General features: G+C 37.1%; 1 protein-coding gene across 6 annotated transcripts in view; it reads right to left on the bottom strand.

Moving 5' to 3' along the window:
- Positions 1-4363: 4363 nt before the first annotated feature.
- Positions 4364-16607, bottom strand: part of LOC131078926 (mediator of RNA polymerase II transcription subunit 11) — a 28777-nt gene continuing 16533 nt past the window's right edge. For 2 of the 6 annotated variants that reach the window (XM_058016771.2, XM_058016773.2), the window contains 2 exons: positions 5681-5870; positions 4364-4753 (listed from right to left, as the gene is read on the bottom strand). In XM_058016771.2, coding sequence (XP_057872754.1) covers positions 4425-4753; positions 5681-5870 — 519 coding nt within the window. In that variant the 3' untranslated portion in view covers positions 4364-4424. Of the gene's footprint in view, positions 4754-5026; positions 5096-5289; positions 5366-5389; positions 5871-16607 lie in introns of those variants that run through there. The other 4 variants (XM_058016776.2, XM_058016775.2, XM_058016774.2 and 1 more) reach the window with 4 other exon arrangements.

Below are 16607 nucleotides of genomic sequence, written 5' to 3'. Positions count from 1 at the left end.
TCAAGTCCAGGAAGGAGAGAATTCTCCTATGAATCCAAATCTATAAAAAATTTGAAATTTGGATGTGATTTGATGCTCGAGAATGGATTTTTCAAAAAAATTCTTGGGGGGGAAATTTCTTATTCAGTTCATCCTTGATTCCTTCCTTGCCTTTGAAATTTCTTAGACAAATTTCCTTAGCTTTCCGACTTGACCATGGAATTCATTTTGCATGGTGGAATTCATCATTTAAACCTTCCTTTCTTGTCTTTGAACTTGGGCAATGAATTGGCTTGATGAAGGAATTCATCCTTTACACATTTTCCAAAGCCTAGGCATTTTGGCGCCCTTTCATATATATAGGCGAAATTTCACACTGAAAGAGGAATTCATACTTCTTTGAACTATCCATCATCCCTTGAATCTAGAATTTTCTCCATCTTCCACGCCTTGTGTGTTTTGGCGCCTTAATGAACCCTTGGACGCAAATTCTCCATGGAGGAGGAATTCATGAGTTTGAGCATTCTCCAAGGTATATCAACTTTAGCGCCCTCCCTTGGCTTGGAGTGGATTTTTGTATTGGTCAAGGAATTCATTGAATGTTGAATTCTCCTTGACTCGCTGACTTTGGTGCCTTCCTGAGTGCTTAGGCGGATTTTCACCATGGAGGAGGAATTCATACTTTTTCTTTCCTCCATGACACTTCAATTTTGGCACCCTTCTGAGTGTTTGGGCGGAAATTCAACATGGAGGAGGATTTCATCATTTTGTCTATTGTCCATGAGCATACTACTTTAGCGCCCTCCTTTGTTCCTAAGCGGCATTTTGACTTGGCCAAGGAATTCATGATTTTCAAAGTTTTCCACAAGTCATCCATTTTAGGGCCCTCCCTCATGTCTAGGCGCTATTTCTCTCTGTGGAAGGAATTCCATTCCTTGTCCATCTTCCCTGAGCATTCCATTTTGGCGCCCCTCCTTGGTCTAGGGCGCAAATTTGACTCAGAGGAGGAATTTGATGTTTTTGTGAATTCCAAGGCAAATGAACTTTAGCGCCCAACTTTATTTCATGGCGCCATTTCACCATATGGAAGGATTCACTCGTTTTTCAAACTTTCCAAGTGCACTTAGATTTTGCGCCCATCTACACATATGAGCGCTAAACTCATATGATGGAGGTTTCTTCATTATTTTTATGAATTTCAGACTTAATTGGATTTGGCGCCTTGTTCCGAGTTCATGTGTGGATTTCTCCTTGGCGTGGAAATTCAACATTCAATCTTCCGAGCCTAGAACATTTTGATCTCCTTGTGATTTTGAAGTGTCTTCTTGGACTTGGAGGGATTTTTGAGCTTTTTCCGGATCAAGCCACCATATAAGAATTTGGGGTGATTTTCCAACACTTACCATTTTCTGACTCTCCCTGTCTGCTTTCAGACTTTTTGGAATTAGAAGTAATCGCGGATGGTTGATCTTTGTCACCTTGCCCGAATGGTCCTGTCAAAACAAACTTTCCAAAAATGGAAACCTTTAAAACGTTAGCGTTAGATCCTTTAACAGGACACAAGAATGACTTACTATAAATAGAAACTTACTAAAAATAGAAATTGCTAAAAATAGTAAGTTTGACTTTTGGCAAAATGACGACATTCTAGGACTTGGTAAAATCCCTAAAATATAGGAACTTTCTAATTTTGGCTCAAATTTTACTGGGAGGTTCTTTGAAAGGTCCTGATTCCAGTCGTATGTTTAGTTTCTTCAAAACCCTAACAAAAACCCCTAAATCTAGGACTAAAGGCAGAAACCCTAAAAATGACAAAACAAGCCCTAGACTTAACCAAATTTGCTCAAACAAAAAGTAGACTTAACCAAATTTACTCAAACGAAAAGTAGACTTAATCAAATTGACCCACGAACACTCACAAACTAAAGAGACTAGAGAGACTGTTGCGAAAGACCAAAAAAACAAAGCCAAAAAACCGAAAGAGCCTAAAAAGTAGGGGGTCTCCATTTGCAATGGGGCGATGTGTGAAAACGTCACAAGAAGTGGGGTAAAGGGTAAGGTAGTGGTAGGGGTAGGTTAGAATGTGGGATGGAAGTTAGGATATGTAGGTTATATAGAGGCTAGAAGGTGAAAAGTGAATGGGATGGAAGGGTGGAAGGGAAGGTGAGGGTGCATGGAAAGAAATGGAAGGAGACGGGAGTGAGAGAGGGAAGGTGGAAATGGAAGGAAATGGAAAGGAAATAGGTGTGATCAAGTTTGGGCACCCACTGACAGTGCTGGAAGAAGTGGAAGTGATTTTGGTTGGGCAAAGGGAGTGTTGAACCTCACTTCATCCTTAAGAGGGAAACTTGATAACTCTTGAGCAACTACAAACAAAAGGCTAATAGCAAGGACTCAACAACAACCAACAACTATGCTAAGACAACTAACCTAGAAAGCGAAAAATGGGGGTCCCCATTTGCAATGGGGCGATGTGTAAATACATCGCAACAGGTTTCTCACCAAGTGGCAGTCGGGTCAGCGCATGTTGAGTCAATGGAGCATCTTTTGCATGCAGACATCACGTGAAGGCATAGTGGTGGCACATTTATTGTTGGGATATTTTGACTCAGCAATGACCCAGTCAATGCATGATGAATGCATGAAGAATCTTTTGCATGCAGCTACCGCATTAATGATTGTATGACAGATTCCTTCTGCATGTAGTCATCGCATGGAGAATGATGGGCATTTATTCCTGCATAGGGATATTCATTATTTTTGGACAAATTTGATGTAAGGAGTGCATTTAATGCACAAATGGATGTCATTTTGGGCTTATTTGAATTAATTGTATATGGAATTAATGGGTATTAATTGTTGATTCCCACCTTGTTGCATCATGTGTGGGGAATCTTTTTGGGAAAACCCTAGTTAAGGTTTGCATGTAATCAAGGCTTGAGGCCTATATAAAGGGGTGACCCCCCTCATTTGTAAAGGAGGGAGACTTGTATGAAATTGTTGCGATAAGTTTTTGATAATAACAATGAAACATTGTTCTTTGATGGTGTCCACTTAAGTTATTTTTCAAAACTTGCATGGTTTCACCTTCCTCACTTAGAATAGTAGCATAGTGCTTTGATTTCAATGGAAAATGTATTGGTGTTTGATGAATTTTCATGGTTCAAACTTTTTGCATCTTGCTGATTGTAAGTTGCAGTGTAAAGTTAGCCTAAACCCCACAATTTGTGCTAAGTTTGATTGTGGATAGTCGTTTGGATTGCGTCGTGTTGGGTATTCAAATGCACTTTCTCAATATGAAAAATTCTTCAACATCCTCAAAAGATTGCACCGACTCTTGCAAAGTTGTAGTTAAACTTGGCGAAGCAGAGCTTGGTTTATTTGGAATTTGTCCACTAGAGCACTATCTATTGATATCACTGCCCTTAGGAACAAATTTAGATCCTTCTAAACCCTTTCCCTTTTATTTTCAATTCATTTTAGTTCATTCGAAGCAGAAGCATTGCAGAATTGCCATATCCAATGATGGAGTTCCGACCACAACAAAGAAGTGAAAGAACGATCCAAACGTAAGGCCCCTTGGATTACCAACAATCACATCAGCCAACTGAGTCACGTCCGTAGTATAAAGAAACCTTGGAGTCAATTGTTTGAACTTCATGCAATCTTAGCATGCAATCGCATTTTGATCAAAAGAAACTAAGGTGACCATTGGTAACTTTATTCTGTGTTAGACATCGTCATAAAAAACACGTCAACGCTAGGTACATGCGATAGCCTAATTATTGTAAAGAGGTGCATTTTTGGAAGCCTTGTTTTTTTTAACAAAAAGAGAGCCTATGCGTATGTAATATGTGTTATCCTTGTGAAGTGTTAGTGTGGAATGCAATCGGCACTAAAAATGCACAAAATGGGAGTGTTGAAGTATCCTTGAAATTTTTTAAGCAAATGCAATTAAAAGGCATGAAGATGAACTCATAAACCTGAAAGCCAGCATCCTCCCTGCATTTGCTGAAGTAGGAGATTTGGAACTGATTACAGAAATCAACCAAAATGCTTTTATAGCTCAGGGAAGTGCATAAAGGGCAATGTATAGTGATCAAATGCATGACAAAACCTGCAAACAATTTAAAGCGATATAACAGCATAGATACCATGATTAACGTTTCAAAAACACCTAGTGTTTGTGAAGAAACAATCAAAATGATTTCTGTTATAATGACCTACCAATAAAAATATATATTAAAAATCCTTTTCTCCATGTTAAACAAAATGATAATGCTGAAATAGAAAATATTGAAAGTGACCTTTAAAAGTAATGCCTACATTCTTTGTTCACAAATTCTATACTAGAGAACCAGTGAAATGCCAAGATTAAAGGATATGCACAAAATAGAATTTTTTTATAAGCTTTACAAACATACAAGCGAATGCAACTGGGAGCTCTAAAGCTGAAGCTTGCAATTTTCATCAACATTCCTGCCTATCTGTGCTGAAATGGAAGCTTTGGAACATCGTTCAAAGAATAAAGGAAGAAGGATTTTAGTCAGATGTTTTTGTTGCATATGCTTGCAAAGGCATGTAAGCAAAATGTAGCAGCACAGACAAGGCATGTAAATTGTTTTAAGAATGCCACCTGCAATTTTGTTCGTGCAGATATGTCTAAATGCAAACATTAAGAAACGTCTTTTAATTTTTCCTTGTCTTTCCTTTTGATTCGTCAGAGATTTTATTTTTTTCCCGAATTTTTTCAAAACCCCTGGCAAAATATCACCTGCCAATCAGAGAGAATATCAAAAATCAAAAGAAAAATCATTTTAATAAAGAAATAGCACCAGACAATAGGATATATTGTTTGATGAGATTTCCAAGAAATAACTTAATTGCAAATTGTGAGGTGGAAACATTAGTCTCCACCTTTATATAAGGCACGGACTAATAAGGCCTAGGCACAATAAGGTACATTGCCACCACATCACATAGTTAGTAGTCTAGACGGTTCTCCTCCCAATGAGATTCAGTAAGATAAAGAACCAAGTCATTAACATCTTCAAAAAAGTTCAAAGAGAAGCTAATCATTGATAGGGGCTATATGTACATAAGCTTCACTCACTACCTGCCAATAATAGGCCCAGACTTGGTTAGTGCAAATTATTATACATACATTTGGGGTGTATCGTAGCTAAAATAAAAGGTACATCATACAAATTTTTACACTCTAAACGCTACCATGCTATGGCTATTAGTTTGGGACTGGGAAGCTACTGATCCAAATACTCTGTTTCCTAATTTCAAATAAATATTCTTCACCTTACTCTCCACAAAGGATCCATTCTTGAATCCCGAGTTATTATCAAATTCATGTGAGAAAGGCAATCACGAATGCCTACACATAACATGTATAACAGGATTAATCATTCACAATTGCCAAATATGTATTAACAGGGAGTAATCATCAATGACTTTCTCAAATGATATGATACATTATACACTAATCCCAGCTAAGCACAGCATTACGCTGTGGTATCAACGTTATGTAATGGTAAGAAACTTTCTCATGAATGTTTTGGGAGTATAAACATGCATTAGTCATTCATGACGTGCTGAAATGAGAGAGGGATTACAAAATAATTTGTCAGTCATAGAATTTAATACCAATGATGTGAAGATGAATTACATTAGTTGCAGACCTAAAATTTACCATTTTCTGAAATTATTTGAGACGAATTATATTGTTTGATAGTTGTTTCCATGTCATCCAACTGTCCAACAACACAATCAAGTTTCTTGCAACTGATTTCAGCGGTTGTACGAGAAACGTAGTCACAGTTCTCAAACGGCCGATATTCACACATGCTCTTGATTTCCTCTCGCAGTGTAACTTGGATGTCCTAGACCAGACAAATAAAATAAGTTATTCTGACAAAAGCAAGAAAATTAAAAATATTATGATACAAGAAAAAAGATCATTCCCATTTTTGATATATTCTCATCCAAGAAACATGAACAAAAGATGTGTCCAACTTACTGGGTGCCTCCACTATTCATATCATTGCGGAAAAAACAACTCATATCATCCGATGGGTATAAATTACTAAGATAACAGAATTGACACAAGTGTTCTAGATTATAAACCATAAAAACAGTTCATTGTTTTCTTAAGTACTAATTAATAACATGATATAAATCCCCAGGGAATCAATTTATCCATTTCAATAAACCAAGATGGCAATCATATGACAGTTTATATACAAACACGATAATTGGACATTTTGAATTCACAGATTAATCTACGCAAGTCCTCAGATACAAAGAACTTTGAGGTAGTAAGCTATTCAACAGTAATATCATCCTCTGCTGAAGGTGAACTATCTACAAGGCATTCTAGTCCACCTAAACACAGCTATTGCAGCAAAACTGAATTAGGATTTAGCATGTTCACCCTGTAAACTGCAAAAAAGTACTTATTAGTAAACCAACAAATGCTGGATCTTTCCACCCAAGAAAGGGTAATAGAAAATCAACCACCCAATATTCACGGTTTACTTTTGTCAACGGCCACTTAACAGTAAATGGGGCTTCCTAGAGATGGCAAACGGAATTAACCTATGAAAAGATTAAATCAGTAAGGAACATTAGAAAAGACCCCATGGAAGCAGATTGATGGAAGGTTAAGGTACACAAGAGACTTCAAACATCACAGTTTGGGATCAGAGGAAGAAGCTGGAGATGAGACTATCTGGATAGACTCTGGAGATTCAGAGAGCTGCAACACGAGTGTATCAGTGTAATAATTGAAGCTATAACAGCTAAAATGTTCAAATCAAATAGGTTATCACTACTCAGCACTCTGAAAGTAAAGGGTCCAAGAATTGGGAGCTGCTTGATTAGGTCTTGCTAGCAGAAAATGCAAGAACCAAGCAAGAGTCACAGCACAACCAAAGCCTTGCTTTATATATTTATTTACAGCATATGATTAACATCAAAATTCTACATTTGATCAAATTTACTGCAGGTCAAGCATTTAAAGATTCTGTTCTCAGCAAATTAACTTGCATTGGTCAAACCTCCATTTGTGAAAAGACTTGGATCTGCAGACACTAGTACTTAAAAAAGAGGCTAGACAAGACATCTGGAGATCCATTCAAAACATTGAAAAGCATTTGACCCATTCATGGGTCAATCAGAGCTCAATCTTCCCTTCTGTTACGGAATTACACCAGGTGGAATCCCCCACCATTGGCTTTCTCAAATGAAACTATGAAAAGGCCTTGAGGAAATTAGAAGCCCTCAAGAACCAACTTTGTAATTAGAGACTGTCCACTCTTTGTGTGACAGCCTCCGTGAAACTGAACAATAGAACAAATAACGATGCTTAGGCACATACTTTGGAATTGGACATTCAAATTGCCGCCCATTGAGGGATCACCTCATTTCAGATAGAAGGTGATTAGTGAACAATGCATGTTTCAAAAGGTTGTGTAATGGAAATGGGAGGCACCTGTAAGTTGTAACAGTGTTCTTCTCTATCTATTTTATCCTAATGATGGATCTTGAAGTATGATCTGTAACGTTGTTGAAGAAAAAAGTTGCACGGTTAATTCAAGAAATTTATGTAACACATCATTATTGACTGTCGAAATGATCACTTTTTAAGTGTTGCCTCCAATGTTTTGTTATCCTTTTAAAAAGTCCATTAAGAAAATTTTGCCTTAAATCTATAAGGAAATCCAAAATTGCCAAGAGGGACTATTGCAACCAAATGATAATAAAATAAAATTGATTGACCAGTGAACTAGCCATGGTAGACTCCTTAAACTAGTTCAAATATATCATTAATGATTTTACACAATTAAATTATATTAATTCTTTTAAATTAATTAATGATAGACTCCCTCAACTAGATCAAATATATCATTACTGATTTTACACAGTTAAATTATATTAATTCTTTTAAATCAATTAATTTAGGTGTAGTCATAAAATGATTTGAATTAATTCATTTATGGATCAATTCAAATCTCTCAGTGAAAAGTCATGCATACACTTTTAATGATATATTATCAGTGCATTAGGTGAGTCACTTTGGTCAAGTTAATAAAAGTGGGTCTTCCGTAGTACTGTGCGTGAACTTAATTAAAATCCTTTATTTGATTGATGTGTAATATCTAGCCTTTACAGGCTTTGTATCGTAAAATCTAATGAATGGATTGTGTGTCATATATAAATGCATTGAGGTTCATATGGAGACTTAGTGGTTTTAGATAATTTCTTGTTCCTGTTATGCTACTGCTTCTATTCCCATTTCTATACGAGAAGGAATTTCCATTCATTTTGATATTTTTTGAGTTACCCAAATGGTCTTGTGTGTTTAATCCAAATGAGATTCTTGTCTTCCTCCTCTTGTTCCAATTCCTTCTATTTTCTATCATTCTTTTTCCTTTCTGCTTCCTTTGTACTTTCTAGTTAGAAGTACCAAAAAATCCATCATGGGAGGGAGATGCCTATCTCAAACAAAAAGGAGGATCACTCATTCCATGGTGATTTCTCCAATGTTCCAAGTTTATGTTGCTGCCCACTGTGTGAGTGTTTGAAACACAGCGACAAAATGTTACTAACAGTTTTTGGTGACTCTGCTAAGAATTGAAGTGCTTTGTGCATTCAATTCTTAGATATATAAAAATATCTCCCCTAGGGTGGAGGTTGGCGGCTCTATTTAATATGAACACCAAAAAATACTGATGAAATGGCCTGAAGTGCTGGCTGATTGTATTCTCACAAGCAATAAGATTGAGGCATGTATCTTCCTCTTTACCCACCTTCAAGGAAAATCCAATCATTGATGTATGATCGAAGAAAGGTTCAGTTCTTAAAATATTTCTATGGAGATGTCCAAGCCAGAAAAACAAAGTGCTAAACAAAAGAGATAGTTGATAATGCTAAACCCAAGCATGAAGAGATTATCAAGGAGAAGCCAAGTAAAAGAGAGCATGAAGTGGTGTCGGACAATTTTTAACACCATGAGATGTTGATTCCAAGTTCTCACCTTTAGAGGCATTTGAAGAAGATTTGGTTCAACCAGTCACAGTAGAAAATGCCAGCAAATTAAAATTTTCAAGATATGTCTCATATTGTTCAAATCCCAAATGTCAATTTGAAACATACACCCTTTACATTCATGAAGGAAATGAGTGTGCTATGCATTATATACTAGAAGCGAGTAGTAGTTGTACCCTTGATAGTGAAAGTCAAAGATTTAAATCCATATTTGTTTTCCCACCCATGCCTCGTGTCTTTCCTATGGATGCAATGGAAATCATGCTATTGTTGTTGATCATGTCCTTGCAAAAGCTGTCCTCATGTTGCCAAAAATTTGTCCTGGAAAGGCTCTTATTTCACTTAGCCCATAAACAGTCAAATTTAATTCTGCTCCCTTTTCTCCTTTCCCTTGTAAATAGTTTGTTTTTGTGTTCAATTTGGCTCATTTTTATCTTTTGTTTAGTTTTGTGTTTTTGTTTCCAATAAGTTGCAGCCACATGTTTGTGGAGCCCCCCCTTCCTTGATGGTATCTCTAGAGCATTCTACAAACATATACAGATGACCTAATCATGGCATTCCTTCTTGCTTTCAATGACTCTCAAACTGCAAATGACTTCTCCACGAATATCAGAAGCTTAGAGAATGCCAAAGTTCCACTAGATGTAGACAAGGATCTCTTTCTCACAGTGAGGCCACCAGAAATGCCCTACAATGACTCTCAAGGACATGGGCTCAAAGATACATTTATAACATCTCTTTTGTGAGGCCACAAACTGCTATTCCCAAGGCCCTATGGGGACAAAGGAGTCGTTAGCCTCACTCGCCCATTAGCCTCAATATTCATTAGGGAGTTTGAAATATTCTTCAAGAGTAAAAGTTTGATAAAATGTCTTGTTTGTTAAAATGTTTTGAGCACTTAATAATGCTTCCAGCACCTTAGCCTGGTCAAAAGTAATTTAAAACCTTATTAACCCCAAAGCCCATGTTGCAAAAGCTAAACCACATGGTCATCCACGTTACAAGAGCATATGCATGACCAAAAGGTCAAATAAGTCATTTTTCTTCATGTTCCATATACCTCAAACTTGCCAAAATCTCACACATGCTTTGTGAAAGGAAATTTTGCTTTGAAGGAGTCATTTTTTTAGAAGATTTTTAGGGTTTTCTGTTGTTAGTTGTTGAAAAGGTCTTTCATTCAAAACATGGATGCTGTGTCGCTTCTCTATTAGGGCATGTTGCAAAACCATGAAGAAGTCATGGCACACCGTGTGAAAGATAGAGAGTTTTCTGGATACTTACCAGGTATTCTTCGTCTCATGAAAGCCTTGATTAAAGTGATTTATATGCTGACCATAAAATCTAAAAGAACATTGTTTGCTGTTGTAAAGGCCCTAGATTTTCATGTTGTTGATCAGACTCTTTGGCCTTTTCCTAAGAAAATATACAGATGAGTCTATTGAAATATTTAAATACTCATTGATAAAGGGATTGCATATCCTCTAGAGAGTTTCTTTTGACAGCATTTAAGGTTTGAAGGCACGGAACAAAGATACCAAGCATAGGTGAGAATGCTTAAAAAGATAACATCACAGGCCCTTGAACTGGTTATTGTCAAGTATACACAAAACCCATCAAAATGCATGATGAACAAATCAGTACCAGGTCAAGATAAAGAGGATAGCGGTTTCTGAAATGGATCTCAGTGGGAAAAGGAGTTTAAAGACAGCCTTTCATTTGATGTTCAATAATAGTCTCAAAGCTGCATGCTGTTATCAAGAAAGCTCGGGCAGGCATTCAAGAAGTCCATTTCCTTCACTTTAATACTAAGGAGGCTCAGGCAGGCATTCAAGAAGTGCATTTCCTTCCCTTTAATCCCACTAACAAGAGGACTTCTCTTACTTTAATTGACGCAGATGAAAAAATGCATTGTGTCAGTAAAGGTGCACCGGAACAGATTCTCAAACTTGCACATAACAAGTCAGATATTGAGTGACATGTTCATACAGTTATTGACAAGTATGCTGAACATGGGCTTTGATCTCTTGCAGTTGCCTATCAGAAAGTTCCAGAGGGCAAGAAGGATAGTCCTGGAGGACCCTGGCTTTTTTTTGGACTGATGCCTCTTGTTGATCCTCCACATCATGACAGCACTGAAACTATCCAAAGGGCTCTTAATCATAGTGTGAATGTGAAAATGATTCCAGGTGATCAGTTGGCTACTGTCAGAGAGACAGGCCAGCAGCTGGATATGGGTATAAACATGTATCCATCATCATCATTGCTGGGGCAGGATAAGGATGAATCAATTGCAGCTTTACCAGCTGATGATTTAATAGAAAGGGCTGATGGCTTTGCTGGTGTTTTTCCAGAGCATAAGTATGAAATTGTGAAGCAATTGCAGGCCCAAAAGCATATATGTGGAATGATTGGTGATGGTGATAATGATGCACCCGCATAAAAAAAAAGGGCCAATATACAAATTGCTGTTGCAGATGCAACTGATGCAGCAAGAAGTGCTTCTGACATAACTCTTAAGAGCCAGATTTTATTATTATCATCAGTGCAGTGTTGTCCAAAGTAGGGATGACAGTGAGCAAAGTAATAAACAATGATAGATGGAGGCAGTTTGGCCTATGAACAAATGATGGTGACAGTCAGCGAACATTCATGTTGGCACCAAAAGAGCATGTCACAGTCATGTGACTGATGAAAGGTGTTCAAATCTATAATGCTAGTCATAAGAGATTCCTTTGGACTAGGATAATGGAGAACATGCAATGATCAAAGTATGTTGAAATCATAGATGGGGTAATCATGAAAATCTTGCTTGAAACCGTTACCTAGAAAAACCTTAATGACAATGAAGGAATGAGGATAGCTTGCTATTCTATGATGATGACAAGAAGGCACAACATCATGCATGACTGTTTCAGTCATGACTCGGGGTAATAGAAGCCAAAGAAGACAATTATAAGCAAGCTGAGAAGAGAGTTTGATGGCAAGGACAACTTTTGAGGGAAAACCACCAATAATCATGATAGTTTGATGACTTTTTAGAAGCTAAAATGACAGACTTGTAAAGAGGACAGTAGTGTAAATATGATGCACAATTGCTTGATGTGAAACGGTTCAAGGAAACCCATATATATCAGTGAGCAAGGCCAAAAAGATTCATGATAAGGAAGTCAAAACCACAAGGATTATGTTGAGGTGGCATACAAGGATGATGAAGGGCAGCATTGTGCTAGAGGGCAGTGCTAGAATAATGTTAAAGGGCACCATGAATGAGTACTGTTAGCTTATTTCACGTTGGATTTAATAAGCTTTCTAAAGTAAGTCTTAGGGAATTCCGTAAATGTTAAAGCTTTAATCCCAGGCAATTTAATTTGAAGACAAAGAATTAATGTCATCTTTCATCATCTCCATATGCGCTAAGAAGAAATGAGGGAAAGACAAGCGTGAGAAACTTTAGGGTTTTCAGTTTTGCATTGAAGAAAATTAATCATGTTGCAGAGGGAGACGCTACAGGTTGCTTGCAGTTGAATGGCACATTGCACACAAGGAGGCATGGTTGTAGCATGTTGAAGAGGTCCGTGGGGAAAGCTCTCCATGCTGCAGGTTGAGAAGGAGAGTTGGCACATTGTATGACATATTGAAAGGAGTTCAAAAGATTTTTCTCTCCATGAATACCATGTTGCAGCACTTATCCATTTTCTTCACATTTTCTGCCAGGTACTCATTAATTCCTTGAAATACACTTTGTGTTATCAAACATTTGATAATTGTTGAAGCATTCATGAGTGTTAAATGAAGCTTAGATACTAATTTCAATGAAGTCTCTGATTATCATCATAAGAGGATGCTATTGTTCAAAAGTTTTTCTTGTGCTTCGCACTTGTAATCTTGTTCTTCTTCCTAATCGCTGGGCAAAAATCAGAGTTTTTGTAATGTCCCCACTTTGAAATACAATTTAATGGTAAATGATAATAATAAAAATAAAATATAAAAGAATAATATTAAATATAATTAAAATTAAATTAAGTTAATGAATAGTCAAAGACATGAAATGAAAAGTTGTGACTCCCTCAAACATGAGATATAAAAGGGAGAAGAGAGCCTCATTTGAGGAGAATAATTTGGGAATCACAAGTGAAAAACTGATTTAAATAAGAAGTGCAGATCTGATAGTGAAAGGTTGTGACCCTTTCAAAAGGGCAGAAATAATGAAGAGTTGCACTCTTCCAAAGGGTGCTAATGGTGAAAGGGTGTGTCTCTTGCCAAAAGGGCATCCATAATGAAGAGGTGTGACTCTCCCTCACATTGGAGGATATAAAGTGGAGAAGTTTTCATTTAAGAAGGAAGGATCCATGGAATAGAACAAAATATCTGAAGCATTAAAAGCAGAATTAGAAGCAGACCTAAATCAGAATTATAAGAAAATCTGGAAGAATAATATGAACATTTATCAAAGAGATCAGAACACAAATACAAATCTGCAAACAATAATAAAGCTGGCATCAGAGGAAAAGAAGAGGAAATATTAAATCAATAACCAGAGAATCAGACCTGATGGAATAGACAGGATTCTCATACACACATATATATATATCTGAGTATAGGCAGCGGATCAGATTGATATAAACAGCAGACTTGTGCATTTAATGAAGGAAACAACATTGAATTGAATCTGTCCAAATTACCACAGCAGACTGAAAATAGATAACCTGCAATAATTCTACAATTATATTGGGCAAGATTTAGTGTCTTCCCGAAAGGGGACATCATAGTTTTGATAAAGTCAAGTAATGGTCTTATTAAAAGAGAGATAGAACAGTTTATGAACAAATATCAGTTCATGGAAGGCAAAAAGATACAAACATTATTGTCAGTCTTGGGAAAGAAGGAATGGCAGAACAAGTGATGCAATATGCATCATGAGCAGTCCCAGCAAAACAGAAATGTATGGTGTCAAATAGATACTAAAAGGCCAAGTGGTGAAAATAGTAATCAGCATAACAGTGACAGACTTTGTGACAAAAATCACAAAGTTACAACAGCAAAATGTGCTTTTTCTTTTCTACGACTACAAGAGGAAATGAAAATACATTGAGCACAATATGTGTTTCAAGATGTCATTGAACTAAATAATACAAAGAGGCCAAGTCAACATGAGGAAGTCACATATATGATGAATAGGCATGATGGTAGAAGACCTGAAGTAGACAAGCCCGCCCTTATTAAAAACCCTTGCAGGTAGCTTATTACAGTAGGGATGATCAAAGGAACAAAATGAAAAGAAAAGCAAGGAACTATGTGTGACAGAGTAAAGGTTAGAACAAGATTTGATGCCTTCATAAGAGTTGGGTACAAAGCAAAAGAGATTGTTGAAGACAAAGGAGATGGTGCATGGTAGTAGTCCCACATGTGGTGGCAGTCTACGTGACAGTCAAAAAATTAGTAACAGTACTCTCAAGGAGGATAGTGCCTATATTTCAAGACTAAATGGACAATGCTTGGAAAATAAGAATCTTAGAAGACCAATTCCTACATTCAAGCAACAGTGAGCAGAACATTTATGTGAAGGTTTACAAACAAATTTATGGAGCAATAGGAAATCATGGAGCATCGAATCACCAACGAAACCTTTGCTTTTGCATCTGATAAAGCATAAAAACTGGAGGTCTGTAGTAAGTGTAGAAAGGAGTTTTCAAGTGATAGTAATAATGCACAATCTGCTTATTCATGGTGGTAGTGTTGTTGTATAGCATCGGTCGGATCCTACAGGGCCGACTTGCCATCAAATGTGTGAATGGCTTAATCGGCCTTACACATTTAATATATAATTCAAATCCTATAATACCGACCCTTGATTTATATTGGCGAATTAATGAAGCGGTTCATTAATATAACTAAAACCTAACTCCCCCTAATGAAGAGACGTGTTGGTTAGCATTGAGGAGAGACGTGATGATTGAGAAGAGCCGACTTTGGAGAAGTCGTGCTGTTCGATATGGGTATATAGTTCGATCCTCCTCACACTTCCATCACAGCGATTCAATATATACAATTAGCAGATCGGATACAATCAGCAGATTGAACACAATATATAGCAGACCGAATTGGCAGACCAAACAAATTCTTCAGTGGATCGAATTCATCCTACAGCAGATCGACCTCCTTCATCTGCAGATTACTTAATACATTCTAGTCAGATTGAAGATCATAATTCATCCTTCGGCAGTCCGTGAATCCTACAGGAGTTTGGATTATATCACAGCAGTCTAGAGTGAATTGACTTATTCATATAGCTTCAAGAAGTGAAGCAACTTTGTAAAATCATATCCATATTTGATAAATATAATCAGAGACATTCATTGCTGGGTTTTTCACCTTCTAGAGGAAGGTTTTCCCAGGATATATTCTGTGCATTTATGTTTGATTTACTGTCTATCTAATCTGATCATAAAATTTAACAGATAGGACAGCAAACTATTGTCCATATACAATGAACATGTCAATTGAGTCTTCAAAGGCTGAGATAGTATGATAGTCTTTATGGAGTGAAAGATAATATAATAGTGAGAACAGTATTTAACAGCCATGGTCACTGTCAAGTGACAGATGACAAGGATCTTCAAATGATGAAGTAGGTGTATACAATGTTGAAAGGAGACTATGGGACAGTCAAACTATGGACATTTTATAGAGGTATTAACAATGCCCAATAAAGATCAAGAGTCTTGAGAATAAGTCAAAAGAAGGATAGTGAGAAACAAAGTGTTCTAAGTCTTGGCAAATATGAAATCTATAAATTGTCAAGATTCTCAAGCAACCCAACATTCTACATGTCCACCTATCCAACGGAACAGTGATTCTTGCAGTGATTATCCAGTTTGTAGCTAGGCCTCTGAGCTTACAGATGCTCCTTGTCATCAGTATTTTTCTAGATTAATTAGTTTATGTCAAGGACAACTATACAAAATAAGATTCTTGATATGCATAGGCTGAAGGCACAGATGTTGGCAATAATAGCATTGATTCAAAAATGAGAGCAAATCCCATTGACCAATGCCAAATTCCCATACAAGGTTGAAATAGTATTATGTTGCTTCTGCCAAAAATAGAAAAATGAAAAGCCGTAAATGATCTTAGAACCTTATCAGATGACAACAGAGCGGTTGCTTTTTTCCTCAAGGAATTGAAGTAAGAAGTTCGGAAGCCTCTGTTGAGACATGGACCAGCTAGGACTCGAACCTAGGACCTTCCATACGCTGCTGGAGTGCTCTACCACTGAGCTACAGGCCCCTCTTGGACCAGTCCATCGTCGGTCCAGGTGTGGCTTATTTCCAACACCAACACCCCCCCTTAAGCCACACCTCTCGTGTGCTTGGGGCTCCTAGCCTGGACCTGGCTCTGATACCATGTTAAGGAATCTAGATCAGAGATAGAGAAAACAATAGTCTAATACTATATAGTAAGAACAGACTTTTGATGAGATCACTGATATGAATATATTGTCCACCGATGTATGTATATAATTCTGTCAATTAATCTTTTAAGAATATCATCGACTGCTTGTTGGATCATGA

Source organism: Cryptomeria japonica, chromosome 2 (assembly GCF_030272615.1).
Source record: "Cryptomeria japonica chromosome 2, Sugi_1.0, whole genome shotgun sequence".
NCBI lineage: Eukaryota > Viridiplantae > Streptophyta > Pinopsida > Cupressales > Cupressaceae > Cryptomeria > Cryptomeria japonica.
Note: the sequence above shows the minus strand (reverse complement) of the source record. Positions and strands in the feature narration are given on the sequence as shown.